General features: G+C 42.6%; 1 protein-coding gene across 2 annotated transcripts; it reads right to left on the bottom strand.

Moving 5' to 3' along the window:
• Window positions 1-3,972: 3,972 nt before the first annotated feature.
• ACCS (1-aminocyclopropane-1-carboxylate synthase homolog (inactive)) lies at window positions 3,973-19,375 on the bottom strand. Of its 2 annotated transcripts, none has more exons than XM_027704399.1 (15): window positions 18,300-19,375; window positions 16,556-17,169; window positions 14,996-15,055; window positions 12,260-12,330; window positions 11,646-11,715; window positions 10,444-10,510; window positions 9,894-9,991; window positions 9,252-9,329; window positions 8,138-8,238; window positions 7,360-7,449; window positions 6,317-6,362; window positions 6,027-6,168; window positions 5,304-5,446; window positions 4,768-4,921; window positions 3,973-4,561 (listed from the first exon to the last, which is right to left on the bottom strand). In XM_027704399.1, exons 1-15 carry the CDS (start codon window positions 18,934-18,936, stop codon window positions 4,263-4,265), a joined length of 2,670 nt encoding a protein of 889 aa, XP_027560200.1. In that variant the 5' UTR covers window positions 18,937-19,375; the 3' UTR covers window positions 3,973-4,262. The 2 variants fall into 2 exon arrangements, with proteins under 2 accessions (XP_027560200.1, XP_027560205.1); XM_027704404.1 differs by having other exon boundaries at window positions 18,477-19,375.
• Between the last annotated feature and the right edge of the window lie 444 nt (window positions 19,376-19,819).

The raw sequence follows: 19,819 nt of genomic DNA, 5'->3' as shown, positions 1-19,819 counted from the left end.
CAAAGGCACAGGTAGAAACACTCTGTCAGTGTAGGTTCCCCCTCCCTAAAGCTTTCAGCTGTCACAGTCTGCAGATGCATTAATCTTTAATCAATTGAACTCTTTCTGCAGTGAGGTATCCAGGGAAAGGACAGGTCACGACAAGCATTCGCCTAGAATAACTAAGCACTCTTGCATGAGCTGTGCCATCAGACCTTGCTGGATAGCAGCAGGGAATAGACAGAGAGCTAAAAATAGCCTTTCCTTGCAGTGTTTTTCCAGACTATTTTTGATTCTTCATTTTGATAAGGTCGACTGGCTATTTGCTAAAAATAACCAATCCAGGCAAACTGAGGACAAAAAGTGGAGTATTTATAACCATCTCACACTCTTTGGGACATTTGTTGGCTGCAGATAATCTAGGATCTTGTTGTCAGTCAGTTGACAATGTTTTATGTAAGTCGGTAATAAATAAAGCATTAATTGGAATGGAAAAGGAGTGTATCTTGCCACTCTGATTTTCTCAGATGGAACACATATCTTTTTGTCTATATATCCTTGTAAGTTGCCTTGCGCTGTTCTTCATGGTGCAGTATGAACTGCTTCAGAAATAGCCAAGATAATCTCCTGTTAGATCAGCCAATATTACAAAAAGAGTTGTATATATAATTAAAAGTGCAAAATGCAGTTTTATCCTTTTGCAAGCCTGATACTTCAGATGCAGAAATTTTCAGGGGTGTGACTCACGTAGCTTAATCCATGAGAGTTTTTTTTATCCAACCCCTGTGTGCCACTATCTCTCTGATTAAATGAAACCACCACTCTGCCAGCAGGATGAGAGCTACAGAGGGATTCTGTAAGCAAGTAACTGGAGGAAGACTGTAGAGAAATTGTCAATATAAATGATAATTTGACCCCAAGGCAGGTTTTAAGAAACTGGGTCGCTATGGGGATGGGAGGAGCACACAGCAGTCAGCTCCACTGTACGATCTGTTAGATGTTCCAAGACAGAAAGACACAATTAAGGTATTAACATTTATTAAAAAAAAAAAAACAAACACACACAAAAAACCCCCAAACCAACCAACCAACAAAAAACAAAGACCAAAACCCCAAAACAACAACAAAAATGCAAAACCAACCAAACAAAAACCCACAAAAACAAACAAACAAACAAACCCCCCCCACACACACACACAAAACCCCCAACAAAATCTATCATACAGTATATTTTAGCAGCTACCCTTCTTTAGTTCAGGTTGTTATTAGTGAATATTTTCCCTTACGGATATTTTGCTTAGGATCTATTGCCTATTGCTTGACAAACTGGTCAAAAGAAATGCAGGGACAGGGACAGGATGGGAGAGTCCTTAATCATTTCTCTGGTTTTTTTCCTGTAAAGATTTGACACACAGGAAGAAAAAAAAAAGGCCATTAATGAGAATTATGAGATACAGCAAGCAGAGAGAACATCTAACATGGAGGCAGCAGAAGGAACAAACAGGTTGTATAGGCAGAGCTTGTGTTTTTTCTCTCAGGGTACTCAGAGCAAATAAGAGTTGATTTAGCTTCTATATACATATGCACAGGACTTTCTACATGTTTACCAATTCTTGTCAACCAGTAAAGGCCATTTGCAAAATTTATGGGGTTTGTACAGTCAAAAAAACCCCATTGCTTATTTCAACAGCAGACTCATGACACCACATTTCTCTCTTGCCTCATTTCCAGTTAATTTTTTGGTTTCTGTGACCAAGCTAAAATTCCTTAGTGGAGAACTCCTCAGTTGAAAAAACCTGAACAAAACATGGAAAATACTCCATGCAACAAAGTGTGTGTTAGTGTGTTCTGTTATTTTGAGTTCCAGCAAGCTCAGATGGAAGCAACTGTGGGCCATACTATACTAGCTGTGAGGATTTTGAAAGCATATTACACCCTCTTTCCTACAGAGGTGTGCTTGACTAGCTGCATCCACACAGAGACACTACAATAAATCCGCTTTCTGAGCAGTAAACATATATGAGTGAAAAATATTATATTAATTGTTACTATTGTATATTCACATACTCCAATCATAAGAGTGATCAGAACAACAAAAGAAAATTAGGAGTCATTAACAGGTTGAGTTTGTTGTGAGAATTCCCTGAAATACCACTTCAACTAATGCCTATACTGTCTTACTTGGTTCTTGATTTCAAACAGTTTGCTCCCTAAATTTTTGTTGCTTAGATCCTCCTTGGGGTACTAAATATGAAGGGGTAAATCAGGAAGTCCATTTGTATTTTGGCTGTTCATCTCACCTTCCATTCCATTAAGGAGACTTGTCTTCTACTATAGCTTACTTTGTGGACACCTAAGATGAAATGGAAAGTAAATTACAATAAAGAATGTCCTTTAAAATATTGTACATGGACAAATGCCAAACTAGTAAGCAAATATGATGCTGATAACTATCCCTGATACTGATCTTACCAATCACCTTGCCTCATCGCTGGCTTCTGAGGGAGGAGCCGGTTACAGCTGCTAACAGCAGCCACATGCAGCATCATCTCCTCAGCCACTGCTCAGACTTTTCACCGTCCATACATTAAAGTGTGATCACATTAATTATTTGCTACCTATGCCTGGGTAATTTGCTTTATAATGCAGACATATGCTTTTGTCACTCTTGCCCATCTACCAAAACCTGTGATGCCCAAGAACAAAACTAACAGAGCAATAAGGGTACAACTGTGAGCCAGCATTCACTGATATCCCACCTCACAAAGTAACTATAAAATGAAAGCCGGTTTTCTTAAAGATTAAAACAGATACTAATCTGAATTTCCTGTTAATTCTCAATAACACCCTTCTTCTGAATGAGCTACAAATCTAAGCAAGATGCAAGACTTTGTGGGACTGAGGAATTTTTTCATATTGGAGCTTGATCAGAAGAAGATGGTTCTTCATTTGTGATCAGCAAATTTCAACTGTTTTGACAGCACAGAATTTAGCCGGAATTTTATCTTTCACCTCTCTAGCTCATGATATAAACAGATTCTATAATGCCACCAAGATGAAACTTGGTTGCTATTAGAACAAATTACAGGAGGGGAAAGGTGCACTTCCATTCCATCTTCACAGGCAATTTCCTTCAACTCTGGACTAATTTGTATGCAGAAGAAACAGTTTCAATTTCTTTAAGATACCTAAAGTTTTACAGTACCAGACAGTAAAGAGTTTTGTATCCGTGAAAGAAGCTTTCCAACTGAAATACTCTATCACCAGCATACAGAAAAGTGTCTTAAAATGGGAAAGGAAGGAGAGGAGGTGGAAGAATACTGCTTAGTCAAAAAATTACCCTGCCAATTGACATACATAGATAAAAAATTGCCTTAATTATCCTGATAATGGTGGAAGGTGCCATCTTGGAAACCTGTGGTAGGTGACAGGTAGGTAGGAACACCTAACATTCTCTACACTGTCCTGCCAATATACCTCACTGTTAACCAGACAGGATGGACTTTCAGGAATATGAAGGCTGTAGAAAGAACATTTGCTTTCAACTGCCTCTCTGTTCGCAGCTCTTTTGTGGACATTCTACCAAGAGGCCAACAGATGCTGTTTATTTACATGAATATAAAACCAAAAATGGGCATTTCAACAACCGAGGGTGTTGGATACTGTCTGATCTGAGGTTAGATCTGGTTTAAACTGAAAAAGAAAGCTTTACATAACTCAGTCTAGATGAACATGGCTCAAACAGCCTCACTCATGCAGATGAATCCATACACATGCTTATTTACCCTTAGCTGGGGCTAAGTTCAGGCTGACACCAGGTTCTCTCTCCCCAAAACACCTCTTTGTGACAGCAGTCATCTTCTGTCCCCAAAATAGTCACATCTGATCATCATTTAGGAAAAGGGAAACTTTACACATTTTAACAACCTCAAGTCTCTGTCTTCTTGGAAAGTGTAAAGTAAGAAGAACAAAAAATAACACCACAGAACCTTATAAGAGAGTTAAGAGCATATTCATTAGAAATGAAATACAAAATACAATGATGCTGCAGGACAAGGAGCAGCAGACAAACAAGACCTCCCCGTTCCCTACCCTCATCCCAATCCAAGGAATACACCTATATAGTACAAATTAGAGATCTCAAACAGGGGGAAAAGAAGGGAGTTTACAAAGTAATTTTCTTGCTATACAGAAAATATATTATTTGCTGGAAGTCACTGCTGAGCTGTAAGGGGCCCAAGGTCAGTCACTGCTCAGGAACGCCCCTGAAGAAACACAGACCCCTACTGCTTCCCCACCAGTTTGTTGAACACATCATAGATCTCTGGCTTTTCCTGTGCAAACTGCTCAGCTGTATTTTTCTGTAGCCAGTCAGAAGAACGCATCTGTTGCTGCAGGAGGCCAATGAGGTCACCAAGGTTGGAGCTGCTGGCACAGGTGGGCTCCTGGTGGCGGGATACAAAAATGACTTCATCTGTACTATCTGCTTTGCCATCCTGATCTGACTGACAGGGCTGCTCCTTCTCCTCTGCCAGTATCTCCTGCTCCCGCTCTTCCAAAACCTTGCGTATCCGTTGCATACCTGCAGTGGTATAAGGAGGAGAAACACTAGTGGATTAATTTGAGCCACAAGTCCCCCAGATCCATCAGATCCAGAACAGGAGGATGGAGAAAGGAAAGACAAACAGAGAAGACAAGAGGATGGTAATAGGCTTAGGATTAAGGAGAGAAGGGAACAGTGCTACAGAAATTCTGGTGAGAGAAAAAAGAGAAGAAAACATTACTCACCTAACTGTAGCCGGTGGGTCTTGTCAGCAAAGATGATGCGGAACCATCCAGGTTCGCTGCATTCAAAGGCTTTTCCGCAGGACAGGAGGACCTTATTATCCAGAAAACGCTTCCAGAGTAGCAACTCCTCCTCAAATGTGCCTGTCTTAAGGTACTAGAAGAGTCATCAGAAGGGCCAGATGTTAGTAACATATAGGCTAAATCACTGAGATCCTCATGAATTTGTGATTCCCATGAGGTCTACAAAGGCCAAGGGAGACACCTTTTACCTCTGAAGTACAGCAGTTGTGATATAAAGGAAGAAATGGGGAGGAAAGTAGCTTGAGAGTAGTAAGATTCCTGCAAGGAGGGAAGTTCACAGATAGACGAAAGGAAAAGAACAGACTGAAACATCTGACAGTCCTTCCCTCTCCTCATTAGACAACAGATTTGTTAAAACAAAATGCTTATCACAGTATTAACCTTTCCCCTAGACACAGTTGCACTATGTACCTGCCCTCATCCCAGGAGAAGCCTCATTTTCTAAGACTACCAACCTTTCGGAAATCAATCCAGACAAAGAAGCCTGCATTGCGGTTGAGAAAAGGAACCCCAAGTGTCTTCAGCTCATCTGTCACATACGTATGGGCAGCTTTTAGGCGGGCATGGTTGGCCCTCAGGTACACCTGGTTGATCCAGTCTGACCAGAAGGAGAAGATAAAGAAAAGAATCGCAAACTGAGAAAGTATTCTGATCTGTTCAAGTTTCCAAAACACTCTGTGTCTTTTTCCATTTCAACCCTCACCTCCTTCTTTTGTTTTCTGTTTACTCAAATAGCAAAAAGACAGGCAAGAACTACTTAGCAGTTTCATGTCTGTGCAGAAGAGTATCTTCTTGACCTTCCTAAGTTTCCCTACATTCATAGCTCTTAGTTGGTGTAGACTCTTAGCATTCTGTCCTGGGTGGAGATAGAAATCGACTTCCATTTACCTCGTCCCACAAGGTGTGGTTCTACACAACACTGGCTATTTCTGTACAAATAGCTACCACACTTCTTCCAAGCTGCTCCTCTAAGTCTGCTGATCAGAAGCTCTGCAGAAATGATCCTTTTATGTAGAGCTGTCAGCCTTGTGTTGCATGGGCAGTTTCAGGGTAACAGAAGACTGTCAGTTAAGCTGTACAAATGGGAGACTGCTTAAGAAACCGAGGGGAGGGAATCCTCCAGGTACCAAGACACACAGAATGGCAGAGGATTTTACATGGAGCTACTACTGACTCACCTCTGTCTTTAAGCAGCTGCGCAACCTTGTGCTGGATAGGTCCACAAACCCCATGGAAATAACACAAAGAAGCCACTGCGTTAGCAACGTCTTGGTTCTCTGTATATAAAGTACCAAAACGAATCCCAGAAACAGCAAAATCCTGGAGAAGATGCAGAGAGACTACTTTATTACACAGGAAGGCTGGGATCCTATTACTACTACCTTGCTCTTTTCAGCATGAGAACCTGAGGACCCCAGACCAACCCCACCAGCCACAAAGCCACAGCACAAAAGCAACCAGCACTCACCTTGGTTATTCCCCACATCACATGAGTCCGCTGTGGATCAGGCAATCTGTATGTAGAAGGATGCAGATGGGCAGTTAGTGTCATAGGTGCTGAAGCTTTTGGATCACCAGTGCAGCATTGCAGAAACAGAGAGGCAGCATTACACACTGATAGTGCACCAGGAACATTAGTCAAGTAGGGAAAATTCAAATGCAAATAACTTTAGAAGCTAGGAACTCCCTAGAAGTAGTTTTAGACAGAATTTTTAAATATTTCAGATATACAGATGCATATCAGTGATACATTTTATACACAGATTTCCTGAACATATGAAGCTTGTACATATAATGCTAGAAATCAGGCCTGTGCCAATGCATATTCCAAGAATCAAAAGTCATTTTCTTTTACATCAAACCTAGCAACTCTGTGCTAACACCTAACAAAGAATATTTTATTTCCTTGCAACTGTGCGCAAAAAGAAAGATAGCACCACTGGTAAAGACTAGAAATTTAGCAAACAAACAAACAAAAAGCCCACCTCCACAACAACCCCACCCACCATATTTTAAAAAGATTTGAAAAGATTTTCATCTCATTAAAAAATACCTAATAAAAGCTTTTATCAAGTCTGTAATACCAGACTGTGATCTGTGACTACTCTATTAAAAAAAAGGAAATAAACAGCAAAAGAAAGTTTTTCCAGGCATTAACAGAAACGTGGTAAAGAGATTACAATGTTCAGGTAGGAAGAAAAGCCTCAGCACCTTTGACAAATGAAACATCTGTTTCTAGTTTTGGGGACTGCCACAACCAAATATTGAAGCATACATTGAAAAGTGTACCACAACAGAAAGCTGTCATTTTTTACTTGCTAGATTGCACTTGACAAAATGCATTTGCCATTCAGAAATTACAAAGAAAAGAAAAAAAAAAAGAAAGAAATCAGTATAAGATGGATTCAGAATTTGCTTGCTCATGACTTAACTTCCAGTCACAAGTTCTCAGCAAGGCATCATGTTGAACTGTCACTGGAAGATGGCCAGGGAAGTAGGAGCTGATTTTACCTGTCCATGCTTAGGATACTGTGAAACGTGGCTGATTCATCAAAAACTGACAGCATGTAGATCTCATCTACTATCACATGCAATTCATGTCTGCAAAAGGACAAAAGGGAGATTACTAAAGAAGGCTGCTTCACGTTTAGAAGCAGGGATAAATTCAGGCCTGCAAATACTTGCTTTAAATAAGGAAGAGGGGATGCCAAATTTTGCAAAGTAAAGCAGTTTTTCTTAATTCAGGTCTATTATATGTACATCGAAGTGATTTGAGGTATATCCACTTAACTGTCACCCACTGCAACCATATAACAAGACGAAAATCCAATAATTTTCAACGCACTAGTGAAAATTAATTCCTGTATGTACTATCCATCTAGAAGAAGTTGTATCATCATCCACTCAGCATCTGACAGATTCAGAATCTCAGAGAGTATTATGATCCATGATGAAGCTGGGAACCCATATTCATATACTCCTTTGTCTTTACAGATACAGAGAAACTGAAAAGAAAAGAACTCAGCTTTCTACCAGGGAAGTACAGCACTACGATGTTTGCTAGGATTACTGAAAAATAAAACTTGCATTCCTTGATGAAAGTTGCTTTACCACCCCAGATGACTGCATGGTCCATGTTCCCAGCACTCCCCTCTCCTGTCTTAAGTCCACTACTGTGTGTGAAGAATAGACAGTTTGCCTGACGTGAGAGATATTCACAGCAAGTAGCACACCACGTTCTGGAAGCTCTATCTGACTCAGGATGCCTCAGCCTTCCAAACTGACATACCTTTTTGCAAACTCCAGGTAATCCCGTAGCTCTGACAAGGAGTAGATGTCCCCAAGGGGATTTTGGGGATTCAGAAGAATTAAGGCCCTTACAGTGATACCCTGCAGAGTACAAATAACACAGTATTAAGAGTCCCCATCATGGGATAAATTTTCAGTCCCTCTACTTGAGCAGTGAGTGTGACAGAAGATTCCCTCTAAGCTTCCACCATGATTTTTCACCTCAAAGGTTAGATTTGTATGAGAAAACTTTTAGCCACAAATCAAGATTTTTTTAAATAATTATATAACGAAGTGAAGTGAGGAAAATATTATAGAATGAATCTATGATTTTTAAAAGAGGGAGTTGCCACAATCACTGCCATCTGGTCAACCAATTAACGAGAAAGATGCTCTCACATGTTCTCAGCATGGGAGCACTTTCTCTGAGCTGTATCAGTAAGCGGGAAGTAATAAATTACTGAAGATTGCCCATGAATGTGGCAAGAAAGATGAGAATCTGAGTTATGTGGATGCAAAGTTACTCATTTAGAGCACACTTGGCTGGAGATGTCAGAGCCAGTTATGATCCAAAGATGTGGCTAAACATTTTTAGGACTTACGACAATGTCAAAACTTAGAGATTCACTCTTCAGAAAAGTGATATTCATCTGCATTTTGTCATCTAGATTTGTACCTCTCTCTCTCCTGCAAAAACTCTCAGCATTCTTAGTGGATTCATTTGCACTGCTGTGGCTGTGTAGAGCAGTCAGTTTTGGAGTAACTCAGCTGGATTGCCTCGAAGGAGAAACCCCGGGTAGTCCCAAATTTTAGTGCATGCCCAAGTACTTTTTTTTTTGGTGATATGAATGGGTTCCAGTGCTTTGTGAATAGTCTGGTACTCCTAGTTTATCCTTTCTGCTGTGACCAAAATTGGACAGACATGACACTGAGGGAGTCCCCCTAAGACTGCCGCCGAGTTTGCAAGCAATCTAATCTCAGGAGGTCTTCAAAGGACAACCAGAAAGCCAGGTGATAGGTTTTGAAAGTGTTTTGATCTTTAGGCCACTTCTGGGACATCATGCCTCCAGCATATTGTAGACTGAGGTAGTAATGTGAAGCTCAGCTAAACTCACCTCTGCCTGGGCATCCTGCAAAGCTTTTTCCAGTTTTTCCACTGTAAGCTGAAAAGGCCGAGTGTTTGTTCCAGTAATCTGAAAGACATAAAAGAGATAAAAAAGGCCAAGTTATTTCAATAGAGACTGCCCTCAGCCAATTCCCTGAGAAATGTTTCCTGAAAGAAAAAAACCCCAACAATAATGACCTAGCAACCATCTTCTTATCCTTTTATACTACAGAGATAATAAATACATAAATAGAACCAAAGAAATGGCCATCATAGGCTGGCCACAAACAGAATTCTCTGGCTATCTTTGAATAACTAAAACAATGCAAGATCTCCATCTGCTCTTCCACCCTGGGACCATCTTTAGTAGGACAGACACACTTCTCTCTCCAAGGTTCAAAATGGTCATTTTTTTCCTTTCAAGGGCTGTTATTGGGAGTAAGATACAAGAAAAGGACAGAACTAGAATCCAGATTTGTAGTCTCAAATTACTTTCTTGCAAATTATGTGCCCAGTTTCCCAGTAATAAACTGGGAAAATGTCCGCTGGCTGCAGTGTATCCTTGTTCTGAGAATGGCTTCCAGAGGTTCCCAAAGCTCACCACTTCCCAGTATCAATTTCACTACAGACGCTGGTATTCCTCAGATCTTACCTTACTGTCTAAACAGACATACACCAGCTTGACATTACCATAGAGGAAGATACTCTGGGTAATACCACCGTAAAAGGGAGTAGCAATCAGAACAGCTTCTGCAACCGAAAAAACAAAATTGCTTATCAACAGGTCACAATTCTTCTCTCTTCTACTGTGCTTCAGCTAAACATGAAAGCTTTTTTACAGCTGAGCCCTCTGGAACCACTGCAGTGTTACTGCCTTTGCCTTCACTTTATTTTTACATTAATTCTTTATTCTTCTGCAAGAACCCAGGTAAACATGAGTATAGCCCATATTTAGTCTAGCAAACTAAAACATAGTGAAGGCAGACCGGGCAGACACCAAGTGTAAGTGCATGACATCAGCAGACCATGGAGATGAAGATTTTCACAGCACAGTCTTGCAGGAAACAACAACTTTGAAGAAGGCAAATGGCAATAGCACTACTTCACTTCTGTCAAACAATATTTAAATGAAGTAACACAGTATTTTATTTCCCAGCAAAACCCCAAACCAAACCAAAAACATGTTCCAACCATCCACTTACCCCCTGGATCACAAAGGACTGTAGCTAATGCAGAAAATAAAGAGCCACAACCATTTAAAACAATCACCTACAAAAGAAAGAGAGAACATAGTGATAAATCCGTACATAGAAAGACAACACTATAATAATTCCTGACAATATCACTGAAATAAATTTTCTCCCTAGTTGTCTAGTAGAATTTTTCTGCTGAAATCCCACTTCTGCCAGAAATAACTTTAATCCTGTTTTTTGCTTCACAGACACTTTGTTCTGGTGCCATTATTGATTCTAACAAGCAATTTAGAAAAAGAATAGGGAAAAACTGGGGAGCAGTTCTGAACTGCTATGAAGGCAAACTACTTCTCAACAGCTAATATGTGATATCGTCTCCTTGTGGTAATAACAGCTCTGACCTCCTAACGAATTTGTGCAAAAGTGGAAATAGGTCTCGTAAAGGAGCAGGTTTGACTCCTGCTTCTGGAAGACAAAAGCTCACAGGCACCGTGAGTTTCATTCCAAGTAGCAGGGAGAATCAGGTGCCTTGGAGAGGCAGTGATTGGCAAACTGACCAGTAGTAACTTCAGTTCACGAGAAGAATGGGATTCTGCTGAATTACTGCAGTCAGAAAAGCAGTGGCTGCACCAGTTCCTGTTGCCCTGAACACTGTAGGGACTCCCTGATCCCTACAGGCACCTGTATCTCTCCCAAGTCTCAGTAAGTTCTGCAGAGACTCAGGTCTTGATCCCTTCCTTACAACACTGCCATGAAGTTTGAAAAGGTCTATTTTACAGGCTAAACTAACTCTTGGTTCAACTACAAATCTTTGTCTTGAGGTATAAGAGCAGAATGGGATGAAATTAAACTCAACTGAAACAACGGGCACTCTTTGAGTGAGGAATACAGGCATAGTAGGACCCTGAGCTAAATAAGGAGATGAAAACATAAAGCCCCACCGAGAGCGCTGGCAGGAGGCATTGGCACACAAAAGAAAAGTATGAGGCAAATATACAGTAGACCTGAAATGTTTTGGCTGAAGTGTGCATCAAAAGCTACTGAAATGGAAGTGTGCGTCAAAAGCTACTGAAATGAAGAATCACTCCCATTTACATGATAAAAGGCTGCATTCTTACCAAATCATTTGTTTAAAAAACCAGAAGTTGAAACTGATTACCAACAAATGGCAGTACATTAGAATATACACCAATGAACACCGGGTTACTTACATTCTCTGCTTTAAGAGGTGCAGGGGCCTTGCAGTAATAGGTCAAAAATCGAGCCACTTCCTCACGTAAACTGAAAAATACACAAAAGCAAATATCGATTCAGCTTGTTCTCCAAGAGGCTGGGCTTCCAAGCTAGGTTCACATCTTAGGAAAATAAAGTCAGGGCACAGTAAAGTGTGATGGAAATGCTAAAAACCAGGATAGACCCATGCAACAGACAGGATTTTTACACGCAGCAGAGGTCACGGATAATGGTGATAATGTCGATAATGGTGCTGGCATTTCTAGTGAGCTTTAATCATGCACAGAAGAGAAGGATTACCATCCCCAAGTATTCACTATGTTTCAAAGAACTGCCTGGAGTTACCCAATTTGTTAATGTATGCAGTGCTTTTAAACTGTGTTTTATTTAGAAAACTTGCACTTTCTCTCCATAAAAGAGCTTTTGATTGGATTAGCTGGTAGGACAGCTAATTTACAGTTTTGCAAAGAAAAAGATGATTAAATGACCTAGAAAAGTTTTAACTACCGAATGTAGCATAAGCGCTTTGTCTTCATCCACTCTGCTTATTAAACAAGTAGTCAAAAAGAGAAGCATTACAGAAAAGACTTACAACAGATGTCCCTTCCAGTCAGGATACTGAAGCAATGAAGGTTCCATCAGATCCATATCACTCTGTGTCAGCTGGAAGCAATGAGAAGAACCATTAAAAGCACATTCACTGCTAAGGGAAACATGCAGATAGATGGGATCCATGTACAGGCACACACCTGCATAGACACACACCCGCATAGACACACACCCGTGCAACTTCAACAGTTGTAAAACTGGATTGGGAAAGCCAGTGACCATCAAAATTAATGGACGTAGGAGAAGAAAGGACCAGTAAACTGATCAGTGATAACTTTAGGTTATATGAAGTATGGGCTTCTGCTAAGTTGTTGCAGCCAAAACTTCACTGCACAGAGATCTACAAAAAGGGATACAGAACAGGCAACACACGTGATGCCCATAACAGAGATGCCTGCAGAAGACTTTCTCAGCAAATGAAGAAACCCCAAGAGTGTTTTGCCCAAGCTCTGAGGACAACAGCTTTCAACTCGAAAGACAAGTCCCAGTTGTAAAAGCTCAGGTCTAGACTGTCAGAAGTAGCTAGAAAGGAATTTGAATCACAGTCAAATACATATTTTCTTTGATAAACTTTCAATATGTTAATTCTTCATTAATTTCTTTTTAATGAATAGCTTTCATTAATGTCTCAGTTCCAAGTTACTGCAGCTCCTTCAGTTCTATAATTCTGATCAGTTTTGGTAAGTGTTGAAGTATATCGTGAGCTTTCAAAAGACAGAAGAAAAATGAAATTATCTTCTTGATAATTCTTCCCCTGGGCAGGCAGTTTTTTCCTTATGAGGAGTTCATTTTGCTCTCAAAGACAGGTTCACTTGAACTGTGGAGTCCTTTTTAATGTTTATATTTAGATCAAGTACGTACACTGCTTTTACCTAAATATTTTCAAGTTTATAAATATCAAGGTTTCACATAATCCAGTTCTGTGAAGTTGCAAAGGAAAGCACAGCATTGATACAGATAAAGAGAATAGGACATTTTAGATAAACAAAAAGGGAATAAACAAGTATCCTGTACAATGTACCTTCCAAATATTTAACGGCAACCAAATCTATGAGTTAATATTAAAAAAAAGTAAAGGTGGAGGGGACTTAAGTAGGTGATAGTGCAAGGGTGGAGGAAAATTCAACATGCAGTGTGAAAATTTCACACATGATAACAAAACCACAACATTTTGTACAGGTGTTCTAATATCTGGTGCAAAGCTCTGGAGTTTAAAGGCACTGTCCTTATCCCATGCAGAATTATACCCTGATATTGTAGGATTAAAGTTCCTTTACTGAGCTGTAGATGTTCTTGGAGCCGACACAGCACAGAACTGTGCCTCAGATCTCTCTCTTAAACTTAATCTAGAGAATGCTATATAAAACATATCAGCAGACTTGGTGAAAAATTACTATGCAATAATAAGAGGAGAACTCTTAAAAAAAATGTGTTAAGGGCTAAGGAAACCAGATGGGCTAACTGAAAGGAAGACCATCTGAGATCTCACACACCACAAAATATTCTCTAATTTAAGAGTCAGAAGTTGAAGACGGAAATCAGATACATTATTCAGTGGCAAAGTTAAGTATTTATTGTCCCACCCAGCAAAAAATTATTTGCCTACAATCCCAGCTGGTGCTGCATTCAGTGAATCCATACTGTAACTCCAGGCTGCTATGACTGAGAAGCTGGCAACAGTATCTTTGTTCAACTTGTTGCCACAAGCTTGAACACTATTGTTGAAGTCTCAACTCATTTTCAAGAAAGGCTAATTAGGATGTAGCTGACTACTGTCTGGCTCTGCACTAGTTACTGCAGGCTTGGTGTTAGTTTAAAGGGGAAAGGACAGTGAAGGAAGGTACCACCTATGCAGCCTAGAAGGTACCATTTTCGTGCAGGCAGCAGCTCTGCCTTACCTGTTCTTTTAGCTGGAAGGCGGAGTGGTGGGGTAGCATTTCCCCCCGAGTCAGTGGAGTGGCAGGCAGAAATAAAACAAGGAACATTTTGAAGGTGGGAACTGGTGGAATGGGAGCAACCATGAACTTCAAAATGTAAAGACTGAGTGTCCAACCCTGAGTCAACTTCCCACCCCACAGACAACTACAGGCAAGAGAAAGTACCACCTGCCCACCTTGAAGGCTGCCACCTGGGCAGTGATTTTAATGGAAATCCAGAAACATTCCTCTACAATTCCTTCATTTTGGCTTTTTCTACTTTTTCAGTTGTGCTGTGTGTTTCATTCCTCGGCCTGGTGGAACTGAACAAAGTGAGCAGGTAGCAGCTGACCCAGTCTGATTTTGAGGGATTTCACTGCTGCCACCCTTGCACATTTCAGGTGAGCTCAGAACCGTTTATCCAAATTGTGTGACCTCATAATGGACAGATGTGAAGATCCTTGAAATTAAATAGAGTTCAAAACTAATTTCAAAGCATCTGTATTAAATCATCAACTGTCAGCAGAGGAAAATAAAATGAATCCTACTTTCATTTCATTTTCTGAACCAAGTACATCCCCAAAGGCAAACCCATCATAAAGAGGAAGAGAAAAACACCCATGTTCCTATCCTCCTGGAAAAATAACGGAATGGATTCAAAAGTGACTTCCAACAAATAAGAAATTCACAATGAAAAACTCTACCAGAGAAGCCTGAGCAACAGCAGTAACTCTAGGAAAGTGCAAGCATTGAGGAGCAAAATATAGAGCAAATTCAGTGTTTCTTTTTGGAACAGAACTTACCCGCTTAGACATCAGGTCAAAGCAGAGTTTATTCTCACTGGTGCCAAAGTTTATTATACCCTAGAAAGACAAACAGTGTATTGTTTATAGACACATAAAACCTGTGTACATCACCTTAGCTATCACTTCACTAAATTTCTTCCAAAAAGCTTACCAAGAAAAAATCAAAATACAGTTGACATAAACTTCACCATATATAACTCGAGACACGCGTCTATGTGTGTGTGTTTCCATATATATCCCAAGCACTCAGCTTCTGAGCTAATAAACAGTCTGTAAATGAATATGTACTAATGGTTTATACTTATTTACAAAATATGTTTAACTTAATCTTGAATTCACTTACTGGTATATGTAACTAAAAAAAGAAACCCTAAAACAACTTTGAAAAAAAATGAGGTTTAGCCTTCTGCAGCTGTTTTAAACAATGTTTTGGACACGTTTCTTTACTTAAAAGCATTTGTGTATCAGACCTTACCATTCCACATCACTGATTTGCTTAGAAACCACATAAACAAGTAGTCATGAAAAGTGGTTATAACACTGAATTTTCCCCTCTGGAGAGATGACCCTACAGGTCCATGTACGATTTGGCCATATATAGCATGGCATTAGATCTTGAAGAGTTCAAATCTACTAGCACATTTTCATTATTGAAAGAGGTTGGGTGAATAAATTTTAAAAATGTGAAAGAAAATCTATGTAACTGTATGCTTCTAATGTTATTAAAGTACAAGTCCAACTTCAAGTATTTGTTTAAAAAGCTACTTCCTACATAGACAGCAGTTGGTAGAAGTGGCAGCTTGTGCCTCATAACACACCTTGTAATAAAAACTTGCCCGTGTTTTTCTAGCTTAAAAACTAGTTTTCACCTCCCAACACAGGGCGACTAAGTCAGGACTAATAATAAAATATTTTTAAAGTTTCAAGCAGTTCAGTATCTGAATGAAAGATCTATTTTAAAGTAATCCACATATAAATCGTTATTTATATTTACTATACTTGTTACTCGGTAATAATTTGCCATGAAGTATTAACACACAGCCTTTGTGCCACAAGAGGGCTATGATGAGCTACTTAAAACTGAACAGCTAAGCATAAGCAGGCAGAAAAAGTGCCGAGTGTTATTAAAAGTAATTTAAAAAAAAGTCTACTACCTAGCAGTTGTATCTCCTGCACCCATCACCTGCAATAATCAGATGTAATTAGATAATCAGAGATGGTCTTCATTGGGTAATAGAGGTGATGCAGTGCAAGGAGGAACATGAGCTCTGTTCCTATAGATTTCTTACATCTTTCAAGTCTACTACCGGTATTATTACCCCAATAGGGAAATCAGAGTGTGCAAACCTGAGCTGAACACAGCATTCATCTTTGATATCTAGATGATCTGCAAAACTACTTCTAATTTCTTTTCCTCAAACAAACAGTTTGGTCCACCTTGTATTAGTGAGATCAAAAAACCCCCCACACTTCTGGCATATCTGTCAGCAAACCTCTAAGAAAGTGGTTTTTTCCCTAGCAAGAAAGCCAGGAAAACACTTTGAGCTTTTTACTCACATTGGGGTTCTTGTCTTCATCATACTTGTCAGCATGATAAGCTTTGTACCCTTCCTCAGTGGAGCCCTGAAACATGTTGGCAAAGTTGCCACGAGCAGAGAGATAGGGGCTTCTCTGGAAGCCGTTGGGGTTACAGAAGCCATGCGTGTCAACCCTCCTCTTGGTAAGTGGACGAAACCTCATCTCTTGCAGGTTGCCCCCTCCTCCTCCCATTCCCTCCATTTCGGACAATGCCTGGCTGAAGTCCAAGCTCCGAGGCATGGCAACAGAGGAGGAGGAGCTGCTATGGCTCTGCTTTAGGATGCTGAGCATTTGAGCAAAGACATTGAACATGCGAAACTCATGCTCCCGCTCCAGTTCAAACCGTCGCTGCTCCAGTTGCATTCGACGCTCCTCTACATCCAAATCTCGCTGAAATCGGCGTTCCTCCATCTGCAAAAAACGCTCTTCCATGGCCCGCTGAGATGTCAGAGTCTTCAACAAGAGATCATCAAGTGGGTCTCTCACACGCTGGCCTTTCCGCTTTTTTCTCAGTCGATGCAAGGCAGAGAAGCCAGGCCGGGGAACAACATTTTGGATCCGTGATGAGTTTGCCATGTTGGGCTCACTGAAACCTGTGAATACATAAAAGCAAGGAAGAAAAAGTAAATGCGCAGCAAACAAAGTGGCATAGACATGCTTTGCTGCCTTCCCCTGCCCGTCCTTGGAATGCCTTTTGGTCTACTACAGGGTTTACAGAAAAAAAAACAAAGTAAAACCTGTCAGGTACATCTTGAGGTTTGCGAATTTTTTTGAAGTTTGTTTTTTAATAGCACACATTGGGCACACCACTATGGTGCTAGCCCCAGCCCCATACTCGACCTCTGTATTAACCTGAATGATCACCAGTTCCCTCCACTGGACTAACTATGCAATCACCACAGCAAAGAGGACATGGCATTTCTTCCTGATCTCAGACATTAATCTCACACTGGTTATCATCTCTCTTCTTCTCCAACATGTCGTGCTCTTCCATCAGCCTGTTCTAGACCGGTTTGAAATCCCCAGGATTTCCAGACTGTACCCTTCCTGACAGCTAAGCAATGGCCAACTCTACTGTCAGTGCACAAGTCTAATCTTCTATAAGCAAATATGCTGTTTCTGCCCGTGACTTCTTTACAAGTCCCACTAAATAGCTTAGAAAGCCAGACAATAATTATTCCCAAGTATTCTTCATTGTTGAATATCCTAAAATATTAGATCTGGAATACATTTTAAAAGAACGCAAGGAAAGTTTCACCTGCAGGTTTATAATGCAACCATGGCAGAAGAGGGTCTCCTGATACAATTCAGCATGAGGACTGCAGACAGCCCTGGTTATGTCCAAATTATACCAAAAAGCATGCAATTGGGTTTTTTTTTTCAGTAAGGTAAGCACTGCCAGCACTATATGCAAAAATCCAGCACAAACACCTAGCCCAGCTTATGGCTGACATTCCAGCCCTTTGGATTTCATACACAGTATTTAGCCTAGTTCAGTAATTCTAGATTTTATTTACCTGCAGCAAGATACATTTTAGGAATGGCCAGAAGACTATGAATGCAGATACCAGCCTTCTACTTTAAAGCTTTTTGGGACGTAGGAAAACAAGGATCCAAATGTCAGTGTGCCAACCAGGTGTCTACCTCTGCACCAGGAAAAAAATATCTCTTTCTGGGAAAATGGGCAGAAACCTTATGCTGGAATGTAAAAGGCTATCCCTACCTGAAGGTGAAACATTGGTTTCAATGGGAATCTCCACCCTGGAGATGGGAGAGTCGTTTTGGGCCCTCTCCAAGAAGGCTCTCTCCATCTCCTGTTCTTCAGGGGAGCCCTGCTGGTAAGACATGGCTTGTGGGGGCTCTGGGGTCAAGCTGTGGTCATCAGAGTTCACCTCCTCACATTTGATTTCCATCAGTTCAGGGTGCTGGGAGTGCCCAAAAGGCAGGGCCGAGGAGGCGAACTGGTGGTGGTAGCTCTCCACCATGCTGCCCTGCAACACCTGCTGAGCCATCATGCTGCCGCTCAGGGACCCATAGGCCAGGGCCGGCCGGCTGGTCAGCACCCGGTCCATCACCTCGTAGAACTTCCACGTCCGCCCGCCCCGCGGGGCCTTGCTATTGTCCTTGATCCGCCGGTACTCCAGCTTCATCTTCTTGATCTTCTCCCGGCACTGGTCGCCCGTCCGGTGGATGCCCTTCTCCCGCAGCACCTCGGCGATGCGGTTGAAGACGTGCTGGTTGCGCAAGCAGCTCTCCAACTCTATCTGCACCGACTCGTCGGCCCAGAGCTGCAGCAGCTCCACCACCTCGGGGTCCGACCAGTTACTGCCGCGCTCGTACTTCTTCCCCCGAAAATCCATCGCTCCCGGGGGCCCGCCCGCCGCTCGCCCCGGGCTGCGCACCTGCCCCTGCCCCGCCGGGAGGGGCTCTCGCACCTCGGCCCTCGAGGGCGCCGGGGGACCCGGCCTCCCCCAGCCCCTATCGGGCTGCAGGGACGCGGGCACGGCTTGGCACGGCTCGACTCGGCACGGCTCGGCTCAGCCCATCCGCTGGAGCCAGGCGGAGCGAGCTAGCGGGGAGCCGGGCCGGCATGTTCACATCCGGGGTGACGCACATGCGTGCAGCCTTATTCCGGGATAACTTTATCCCGTGCCAGGCACTTGTCGCGCTCCCGGGGTCGGGCCGGGCTCCGAGCGGCGCCGTGGGGTCCCTCCGTCCCTGCCTCCTTCCTTTCTTCCCTGCCTCTCTCCCTCCCTCTCTCCCTGCGCCTGGCGCGGCCCGGCGGGAGGCAGCACCGTGCTGTGCTGGGCCGGGTCGTGCCGCACCCCCCGTGCCGGGCCGTGCCGAGCCACAGCCGCGCCACGGCCGCCCCGCCCCGGCCCCGCCCCGGCCCGCCCCGCCCGGCGCTGCCAGGCACGGCCCGGCACGGCTTCGCCCGTGTCACCCCGGCCCCGGCGAGGCGGAGCCCTGGGAAGCGGGGCCGACGGGCAAGGCCCCTCCAGCCTCGAATGCCGATCCCGCTCCCGCCGGGCCCGGGTCACTGGCGGCGGGGTTGGGGGGCGCGGGCCCGGTCGGCGACAGCTGCGGGGGTGCGGCGGCAGCTCCTGCCCGCGGCTGTGCCCGCTGCCCGCCGGGGCACTCGGGCGGGACTCGGGGACAGGCAAGGGGACGGGTCACTGCCTGCGACCACTGGACACTAGTGAAGGACTTGTGCTTCCAGGCTGGCCGTCCGGAGGGACCAGG

The sequence above is a fragment of the Neopelma chrysocephalum genome, unplaced genomic scaffold (genome assembly GCF_003984885.1).
Source record: "Neopelma chrysocephalum unplaced genomic scaffold, ASM398488v2 Primary Assembly neopelma1_24, whole genome shotgun sequence".
Lineage (NCBI taxonomy): Eukaryota > Metazoa > Chordata > Aves > Passeriformes > Pipridae > Neopelma > Neopelma chrysocephalum.
Note: the sequence above shows the minus strand (reverse complement) of the source record. Positions and strands in the feature narration are given on the sequence as shown.

Excerpts from the sequence above, each read along its gene's own strand:
- ACCS (XM_027704399.1), bottom strand. The coding sequence starts at position 18,936 with ATGGATTTTCGGGGGAAGAAGTACGAGCGCGGCAGTAACTGGTCGGAC. Across the intron at positions 15,056-16,555 it reads ATGAAGACAAGAACCCCAAT|GGTATAATAAACTTTGGCAC; the intron begins GTGAGTAAAAAG and ends TTGTCTTTCTAG. Across the intron at positions 9,992-10,443 it reads AGTCCTTTGTGATCCAGGGG|AAGCTGTTCTGATTGCTACT; the intron begins GTAAGTGGATGG and ends TTTCGGTTGCAG.